At 37.8% G+C, this 10,000-nt stretch overlaps 2 protein-coding genes across 4 annotated transcripts in view; both read left to right on the top strand.

The window, feature by feature from the left end:
• The window catches only part of LOC137656089 (acid-sensing ion channel 1B-like), a 17,578-nt gene extending 9,427 nt beyond the window's left edge, over positions 1-8,151 (top strand). The window contains exons 5-9 of the mRNA XM_068390265.1: positions 2,070-2,160; positions 2,839-3,038; positions 4,594-4,723; positions 5,910-6,106; positions 6,453-8,151. Of these exons, the coding sequence (XP_068246366.1) occupies positions 2,070-2,160; positions 2,839-3,038; positions 4,594-4,723; positions 5,910-6,106; positions 6,453-6,629 (795 nt within the window). The 3' untranslated portion in view covers positions 6,630-8,151. The remainder of the gene's footprint in view (positions 1-2,069; positions 2,161-2,838; positions 3,039-4,593; positions 4,724-5,909; positions 6,107-6,452) is intronic.
• The window catches only part of LOC137656775 (uncharacterized), a 208,978-nt gene that overhangs the window by 34,243 nt on the left and 164,735 nt on the right, over positions 1-10,000 (top strand). For 2 of the 3 annotated variants that reach the window (XM_068391044.1, XM_068391045.1), the window contains exon 1: positions 8,650-8,840. The exons of the other annotated variant lie outside the window; for it this stretch is intronic. The gene's annotated coding sequence lies outside the window, so the exon portion shown is untranslated. Of the gene's footprint in view, positions 1-8,649; positions 8,841-10,000 lie in introns of those variants that run through there. 3 annotated transcript variants of the gene reach the window in all.

Genomic DNA, 10,000 nt, shown 5'->3' with positions numbered 1-10,000 from the left:
GTATGAGGCCATAGGGTAATATGTAAAGAATAAGCCAGGCTATTCAGTGTATGTGTAGGTAAAGGGAAAATGAACCGTAAGCAGAGAGAAGGATCCAACGTAGTACTGTCTGGGCAGTCGAAGGACCCCATAACTCTCTATCGGTAGTATCTCAATGGGTGGCTGGTGCCCTGGCTAATCTACTGTTGCTGATTTGACTTGTCATTTGGCAGTTGCTGATTTCACTAGTTATATGTGATCTACAGTTGCTATTTGACTAGCCTAATGAGATCCACAGTTACGGATTTGACTAGTTAAGTGAGATCTACAGTTACGGATTTGACTAGTTATGTGAGATCTGCAGTTGCTGATTTGACCAGTCAAATGAAATTAGCAGTTGCTGATTTGACTAGTCAAGTTAAATCAACAGTTGCAAATTTGACCAATCAAATTAAATTAACAGTTGCTGATTTAACTAGTCAAGAGCAGCTAGAAAGAGAATATGAAGGCATGAAAATATCAAAATTAATATCACTTAGAGATAGGTAATGAGAGAGAGAGAGAGAGAGAGAGAGAGAGAGAGAGAGAGAGAGATGGTTCATACTCTCTTCTTAATGAGTACATGGGCGTAGCCAGTGATTCACCCTCCCTCTTACATCACACCCATAATGGATTAATGTTAATAGCAATCTCTGGTGTCCCCTCCTTATGTTGAAGGCCAAGCCCCCCCCCCTCCCTCTGAAGGGTCAACCTCCCCCCTCCTCTGTAGGGTCAACCCCCTTCTGAAGGGTGTATGTATGGGCTAATATATTGCAGAGGTGTGGTTGTTTTCATTAGGCTTAACCCTATACGTGTTGTAGACATGTTTTAAGGGGCTGGGCTGGCACGGAAATTTATTGCATGCTGTTGTTTACCTTGCGAAGTATATAATTTCGTAAACTGAGTCTTTCGTGAAGAGAGGTATGACTTTGATAATCAAGTATTGATTGGCCATGATGCAAGGAGAATTTGATTAAATTTTGGGAGTGGTTGGGTCAAAAGTCAAGGCCAAGGTCACGTAATTGTCAAAAAAACATTTTTTTTGCTATATCATGGGCAATTTTTATCTGATTTGCATGAAACTAGTGCCAAAAATGTTTATAATTCAATTGCCTATCTTGTGATACACAACATGATGTAGGCGAAGGTATGTGCTCTACCGAGTACCTGTTCTAGTTACACTCCAAAATCAAACCTTTTTCTCTATTCTTGGGTAGTGCCATAGCCTCTGCACCATGGTCTTCCACTGTCTTGGGGTATAGTTCTCTTGCTTGAGGGTACACTCAGGCACACTATTCTATCTCGTTTCTCTTCCTCTTCTTATATTGAAATTCTTATAGTTCATATATGAAAGATATATTTCAATGTTGATGTTGTTCTTAAACTTCTCCTTTAGTTTATTTTTCCTTATTTCCTTTCCTCACTGAGCTTTTTTCCCTGTTGGGGCCCTTGGGCTTAAAGCTTCCTGCTTTTCCAATTAGGGTTGTAGCTTAGCTAATAATAATAATAATAATAATAATAATAATAATAATAATAATAATAATAATCTGTAAACTATTAGATTGTCTGTAATTCAAGGTTATAATAATTCTGATTTTTGTTTGCTTTTGAGAAAGATATCTTTATCTACATGACTTGTTTTCTTTAAAAATCTTTTTAAATCTGGGTTACTGCTGGTATTTATAAATGATACCAGTATTTTGAGAGCATTAGAAAATGCACGCCCGATATTCACGGTCTTATTATACATTTTGATTTTACGTCATCAACTTGAAAGTCTATTGTTATATATATATATATATATATACAATATATATGTATACACGCACACACATATATATATATATATATATATATGTATATATACATACAGTATGTATATATACACTATATATATATATATGTATGTATTTATATACATATATATATATATATATGTTTATATATATATATATATATATATATTTAATGTATATGTACAGAATATATGTATATATATATATATATATATATACATATTTATATATATAATTTTTTACTGTTATTCCCAGTGCTTCTTCACCCGTGGTCGAAAATGTGAAGATCTTGGGACTTGGTCGACTATCTATACGGTGCTGGGAGTTTGTTATCAATATCGTCTCAGTAAGTAGAGTTTGTTTTGATTATTATTATTGTTATTATTATTATTATTATTATTATTATTATTATTATTATTAGTAGTAGTAGTAGTAGTAGTAGTAGTAGTAGTAGTAGTAGCAGTAGTAGTAGTAGCAGTTGTTGTTGTTGTTGTTGTTGTTGTTGTTGTTGTTGTTCATGCAGCTATTGTTTTAATCGTATTTTACACACACACACACACACACACACACATATATATATATATATATATACATATATATATATATATTTTATATATGTATATGTATGTATATATATGTGTGTATATATATATATATATTATATATATATATATAATACAGTATATATATATATATATATATGTGTGTGTGTGTATATATATATGTACATATATATGTATATATATATATATATATATTTATATGTATATATATATATATATATATATATTTATATATATATATGTGTGTGTACATACTTCTGTGTATATGAATATCTATGCACACAGATATATACACGCATATGTATATGTATATACATATTTATTGGCTACATATATCTGAAAAAAATATTTAAATGCAGACTTCAGAAAACCAAATTTCAATGTAAATGTACTTTAAAAAACCAAGAACATTATCCAATAGAATAAACCTACCTTGTTCTGTCCCTCACCAACACCAACAGACGAAGCTGTCTCCATCTCCGGGATCTTCAACAACCTGTACCTTAAGCTCCACGATCCGGAGACGGATCGTTACAATGACGACAGCGGATTTAAGATCCTGATCCACGATCCGCGAGACCACCCCATCATTGACATCAGAACTCATGGTTCCACTCTCGAGGAAGGATGGGAAAAGGCGGTCAGAGTCACCGTCAGGGAGGTAAGTTTCGTTTTCAGCCTGACTGGGATGGGAAAAGGCAGTCAGAGTCACCGTCAGGGAGGTAGGTTTCGTTTTCAGCTTGGCTGGGATGGGAAAAGACGGGCAGAGTCACCGTCAGGGAGGTAGGTTTTGTTTTCTGCCTAGCTGGGATGGGAAAAGGCGGTCAGAGTCACCGTCAGGGAGGTAGGTTTCGTTTTCTGTCCAGCTGGGATGGAAAAAGGCGGTCACAGTTACCGTCAGGGAGGTAAGTTTTGTTTTCAGCCCGGCTGGGAAGGGAAAAGGCGGTCACAGTCACCGTCAGGGAGGTAAGTTTCGTTTTCAGCCTGGCTGGGAGGGGAAAAGGCGGTCAGAGTCACGAGGTATGTTTCGTTTTCTGCCTGGCTGGGATGATAAAAGGCAGTCAGATTCACCGTCAGGCGTCAGGGAGGTAAGTTTCGTTTTCTGCCTGGCTGGGAATCGAAAAGGCAGTCAGAGTCACCGTCAGGCGTCAGGGAGGTAAGTTTCGTTTTCTGCCTGGCTGGGATGGGAAAAGGTGGTCAGAGTCATCGTCAGGGAGGAAACTTTCGTTTTTAACCTGGCTGGGATGGGAAAAGGCAGTCAGAGTCACGGTCAGGGAGGTAAGTTTCGTTTTCAGCCTGGCTGGGATGGGAAAAGGTGGTCAGAGTCACCGTTAGGGGGTTAAATTTCGTTTTCTGCCTGGCTGGGATGGGAAAAGGTGGTCAGAGTCACTGTCAGGGAGGTAAGTTTCGTTTTCAGCCTGACTGGGATGGGAAAAGGCAGTCAGAGTCACTGTCAGGGAGGTAAGTTTCGTGTTTAGCCTAGATGGGACGGGAAAAGGTGGTCAGAGTCACCGTCAGGGAGGTGAGTTTCGTTTTTAGCCTGGCTGGGATGGGAAAAGGCGGTCAGACTCGCCGTCAGGGAGGTAAGTTTCGTTTTCTGTCTGGCTGTCCTTGTGAGGATTCAATGTAATATCAATGGCTCCTGCAAATTAGATATAGTTGAAACAGTAGAACTTCAAAAGTTCAAACTTTTGCAGACATTATACAGTCTCCGTAGCTGATGTGCTTTATCAATCTGGGAAGCTGTGCAGGAGTAATAGAATTCGTTCTGTAGTTAAGAGGGATTCAGTAACTATAACAACTGTATACATAGGCCTACTATTCATCTACTTCCCTCTCACCGTTATTCCTACATTAAGGGGTCGGTTGCCTGATGCGCCTTCCCCAATGCCTTCTATTAGAGGTATCCTCTTCTCCCAAACCTCTTCTCTCCATATCATCATTCATCTTATCTCACCATCTAACTTACTGCCTCCCTCTCTATCTTTTCCCTGTAACAGGTTCCGCCCAAGCCCTTCTCACTCTTTCCTCACCATCTACCCTCAACACGTCTCCACTCCATCTCGGTCATGACACTCTTAGCACCTCTGTAATTTTTACCACACCTGCCATTCTTCTTATTTCATCATTTTCCAGTTACTGTTACTATAGGCAATTCATACATAACAATATTAACCTATAACTATATATTCATTTCTAATGTTCTTCTATTTCAGTTTAAGACGATCCCAACACAGCGTTGGCCGTGCGTTAAGAATTCCTCTTATTCTTCATCCCAGTGTGTCTCCAAGTGCTTCTTGAAAGCACTTTACAACCATACGCAATGCCTTATGCCATACATGAAGGGTGAGTAACGCGTGGTTTTATATCCTGAAATATTTATCCACCCTGAAGTAATTTTGTCTGTGATGAAACAAACTTAGATGATAGTACGTTTTCTTTTATAGATACCTTCGCCAACAAAGTTGGAAGGAGTTTACGTTTTTGCCCCTGCTTTTATCTTTACTTGTGTGTGTGATTCTAGATTCCTGGTTTCTGGTCCCTGTTTTCTGGTTCCTAATTCCTGGTTTCTGGTTCCTAATTCCTAATTCTTGGTTCCTGGTTCCGAATTCCTAATTCATAATTCTTGGTTCCTGGTTCCTAACTCCTAATTCTTGGTTCTGGATTCCTGGTTTCTGGTTCCTCAATCCTAGAATATTGTAACACGTAATCAATTGTGACAGAACATTCTTGTCATCAAGTAGTTTAAAGTGTTATTTTTCTCTTATATTTCATATTCTTATATAGAAATTATTTTGATTTTCAATATCCCGCCGCCTTTGTTCTTTGTCCTTTGTTCTTTGCCCTTTGTCCTTTGATTTTCCTCTAGCACTTTGCTCCGTTTATTATTATTATTATTATTATTATTATTATTATTATTATTATTATTACTTAGCTGAGGTATAACCCTAGTTGAAAAAGTAGGATGCTATAAGCCCAAGGGCTCCAACAAGGAACATTAGCCCAGTGAGGAAAGAAAATAAAGAAATAAATTATCCATTTTAGAATTAATGAATAAAGAATATAGAATATCTGAAGTTCAGTAACAAATTTGTTGACTGATAATGCATTCTTTTAATCATTTGTCACTGATGCAACCTTAGATATCTCTTAAATGTGGCCTCGTCTCTAGGACAGTGCCTTAGAGAACTACCATATATACATATTGTCAGCCTAAAAGACCCTTATTCATCAACCTATGACCAGGGAGGGCCAGGCAATGGCCGCTGATGACTCACCAGGTAGACCTGCAGAGATACCTAAACTCCCCATCCCTATTTCAGAAGGATGGAGAAGGTTGCAATCACTACTAGAAACCATGCAGGGCTCTAACTCCCATCCAACAGACTGTGAGACAGGGACATTTCCAATAAGCTACCACACAACCCTTACAAATATCTTTTTTTTTTTCTTGTAATTGTATTTACTCTTTGAATTAAAGGAACATCCTACAGCAAACATTTCACTGAACGAATATAATTGAAATTTCCAGATATAGATGGCGCCTTTTGCAACTCGTCGGAGGAATACAAGAATGGCGAGGAATGGGAGAAGAATCTGCTCTTCTATGGACGCTGGTCACACCATAACTGCGGCTGCATGAAGCAATGCAACGAAGATATCTACTCTGTGTATGCCGAGGCAGCCGTCACCGGCGACTCGACAGCTAAATTGCGAGTGTTCTTCCAGGTAAGATTGACCAAAGACATTAAGAGGGAAGATCAGAAAACTCCTCTTTAAAAACCCTTGCCCATTAGATCTCGGGCCAACGCCATCTATTGACAATTTACCCTACTAATGAGGGAAAATGCTCATGGAAATTCCAGTGACTTTCCGGTCTTCCCTTTACATTCTTTGAAGATTGATGAAGGAACTAATTTCTTGAGGCAGTAGGCATATCAATTCATTTACAAAAGAAGAGATAGCTTAGGGACAACTCAAGACTTACTTAAATATTTAGATCAGATGGCTGAATTTCCATAAAACCCTAATAAACAAAACCCTAATTGATATTTTTCTTTTCTAATTCCGACAGGATTTGACATTTGACGAAATCTCCGAGGACATTGCCTACGACGCAATAGCTCTTCTATGCGACATCGGTGGGACGTTGGGTCTACTCCTGGGAGCTTCCGTCCTTACGTTCATTGAGATCATGGAGGTTTGCTGGATAAAGTTGATAGCAGGTAGGAAGAAGTTGCTCTCTACTTAGAGGACTTTATTGTTATGCAGTTTTAAGTAGTCTTGACGACAAAAAACATTGAGAGACAGAAGAATTAGCTGACAAACTCTGGAGAAGTTCTGCACTCAACTTTACAATGGAATACAGTAAAGAAGTAAAGAGATGATCCTGCTTTTCTTAGATGTCCTAGTTAAACAGCAACATGACTAATTCAAGACAATGGTATACACAAAATTAAGTGGCATAGGCAGATGCTTAAGTGCCATAGGTGAATGCCCCAAAGCATGCAAAAAGACAGTAGTATGTTCTTAAGTCAAAAGAGTATTCACACGCATCACATCTTGGAAAGACGTAGACACTGAACTACTGTAAACCGAATCCGACAACTACTAACCAACTAGTATCCAGATATGATAGATAGCCTATGCTATAAAAAAAAAATTCGTCGAAACTCAACACCCCACAGCAATGGCAACTGATGAAAAAACCGTACCGTATCATCTACCACCACCTTAACTTTTTAGCAACTTACCAAGACAAATGCCAAGCCTTACGAGGAATCATTAATCAAGGTCTTACCCCGAAAACCCTTACCAGAAAGTGCAACTTAGAATATATAGAAAACCCACCATAATTATGGTTCTATTCAAGAGGAACAGTACTGTCACTGGACGACCAAAGGAAGCCTGTACAAATATAGTCTATAATTTTTCATGCCCGGAGAAGGTGTGTAAATCTCGTATAGAAGACTACATTGGACAAACTACAACGACATAACGAAGACGTTACAGTATATCGATATCGATGACCGGAAACCCTCCCTGAAAGATTTAATTGACGGAACCTAGATTGTTCACAGGGAGAACAACTATGGCATGCTCATAATAGCTGAAGCTGTAAGCATCGCCCTTCAAAGGCCAGTGTTGAACATTAAACAGTATTCTAATAGTACTCTCCCTCGAAGTAGAAACCAAATTTACAATGGGATGCAAAATGATGGATCAGGACGGCCCTCAATATGTGAAATCATGTGATCTTCGGCAAGAATGTCGCGACATCCAACGATAGCCAAGGAGCAATGTTACGTACCGCTGGATCTCTGTATGACCCTGATTGCCCGAGCAATGTGACGTACCGCTGGATCTCTGTATGACCCTGATTGCCCGAGCAATGTTACGTACCCCTGGATCTCTGTATGACCCTGATTGCCCAAGCAATGTGACGTACCGCTGGATCTCTGTATGACCCTGATTGCCCAAGCAATGTGACGTACCGCTGGATCTCTGTATGACCCTGATTGCCCAAGCAATGTGACGTACCGCTGGATCTCTGTATGACCCTGATGGCGAAGCGGTCTTGACTGCCTGACCTGCAGTGCGGGTGGTCTCTGTGGTGGTGTGTGTTCGCACGTGTGTCTTTGTGCTTGTATGTAAGTATACACTCAGTCATTATCCTTTTTATAATCTAAAGATCACTGAAATGTTTAGATGTTTTAATTTTCCCGTTTCCTTTATTTTAATTTTCTATAAAATATAATCGTAATTTTAGCTGAACCTCATATATAAAAATTATTGTAAATTTATGTTAATCAGTAATTACTTGATAAAGACATAGTTTGGTCAAAACAGTACTGTAGTGATCAGATTAAATGAAAAATCAAAAGAATAATCATAGTTTCTTTAACCAAACTGTACGAAAATACGAAGATTCTTGCAGGAAGCACGTTGACACTGCCAGGGCAATTGCCTTCAATGGAAATTGCATCAGAGAGAACAGAGAGTAGCCTTGTATAAAATGCATATACTGTACTGTATATATATATATATATATATATATATATTGTAAAAGGCACTCAATATTAATAATTTTAAAATAAAAAAAATATTTCCAGCAACTTTAGCGCCATCTATTGTTTGCGCGCGTAACCAACGATGTCTCACATATGTTTTGCTTCACATTTCCATGGTGAGAGAGATACAGACTAAGAGAGAGGAAGGAAGGGAGAAGCATCAAGAAAAAAGTAGGCATATACGTGAAAATTGTTACAGTGAATACAGTGTGCCACGAATTTTACAGAGGACACTCCTTTCTGGAGTGCCTAAATTAAAGAGGCGAATAGCAGCTCCAGTACTCTAAGAACAGATTCGTTTTTTAACCACTTCGAAGTGTGCAGATGTGATGTTGCCGTCTAGTGATCCCATTCTTTCAGACGGGATGTTGCCGTTCAGTATTCCCTTTCTGGTAAGAATTAATGTTATTGTTTAGTTTATTGTAGAACTTGGGTGACAAAAGTGTTTCATTGAGGTGTGGTCGATTTCTCTCGTTTGTATTTTCGTGTGATCCTTCTTTGGCAAGTGGGCTAATTATGTTAATTAATTAGATAGTTCTTTGCTAAATTGACAACTCCCGACACAAGAGGTTTAATATCCCACGGAATTCACGAACTTTGGCGTATTATTATTATTATTATTATTATTATTATTATTATTATTATTATTATTATTTTGTAAGCTACAACCCTAGTTAGAAAATCACGATGCTATAAGTCCAGAGGCCCAGCAGGGAAAATAGTTCAGTGAGGAAAGGAAACAGGGAAAAATATATTTTAAGAACATTATTATTATTATTATTATTATTATTATTATTATTACTTGCTAAGCTACAACCATAGTTGGAAAAGCACGATGCTATAACCCCAGAAGCCCCAACAGGGAAAATAACCCAGTGAGGAAAGGAAACAAGGAAAAATATGATATTTAAAGAAGAGTATTCTAGTTATTACTTGCTAAGCTGCACCCTAGTTGGAAAAGCACGATGCTAGAAGCCCAGGGGTCCAACAAGGAAAATTGCCGAGGGAGGAAAGGAAACAAGGAAATATGATATTTTAAGAACATTATTATTATTATTATTATTTGCTAAGCTACAACCCTCGTTGGAAAAGCACGATGTTATAACCCCAGAAGCCCTAACAGGGAAAATAGCCCAGTGAGGAAAGGAAACAAGGAAAAATATATTTTAAGAATATTATTATTATTATTATTATTATTATTATTATTATTACTTGCTAAGCTACACCCTAGTTGGAAAAGCACGATGCTATAAGCCCAGGGACCCTAACAGGAAAAATAGCCCAGTGAGGAAAGGAAACGAGGAAAAATAAAATATTTGAAGGACAGTAACATTAAAATAATTATTTCCTATAATAAACTATAAAAAAACTAACAAAACAAAAGGATGAGAAATAAGATAGAACAGTGTGCCCGAGTGTTAGGGGGGATAAGGAAATAATGAAAGTTTGTTGATAATACATATCAATTATGAATCGCAAAAGAAGAGGTACGAAAGATGAAGGAAGTAAGTTTAATTCCAAATTGTAAGTCTTCTGAATACTACAAAATTTG

This window comes from Palaemon carinicauda, chromosome 17, assembly GCF_036898095.1.
Source record: "Palaemon carinicauda isolate YSFRI2023 chromosome 17, ASM3689809v2, whole genome shotgun sequence".
NCBI lineage: Eukaryota > Metazoa > Arthropoda > Malacostraca > Decapoda > Palaemonidae > Palaemon > Palaemon carinicauda.
This window is presented reverse-complemented; position numbering and strand designations above follow the sequence as displayed.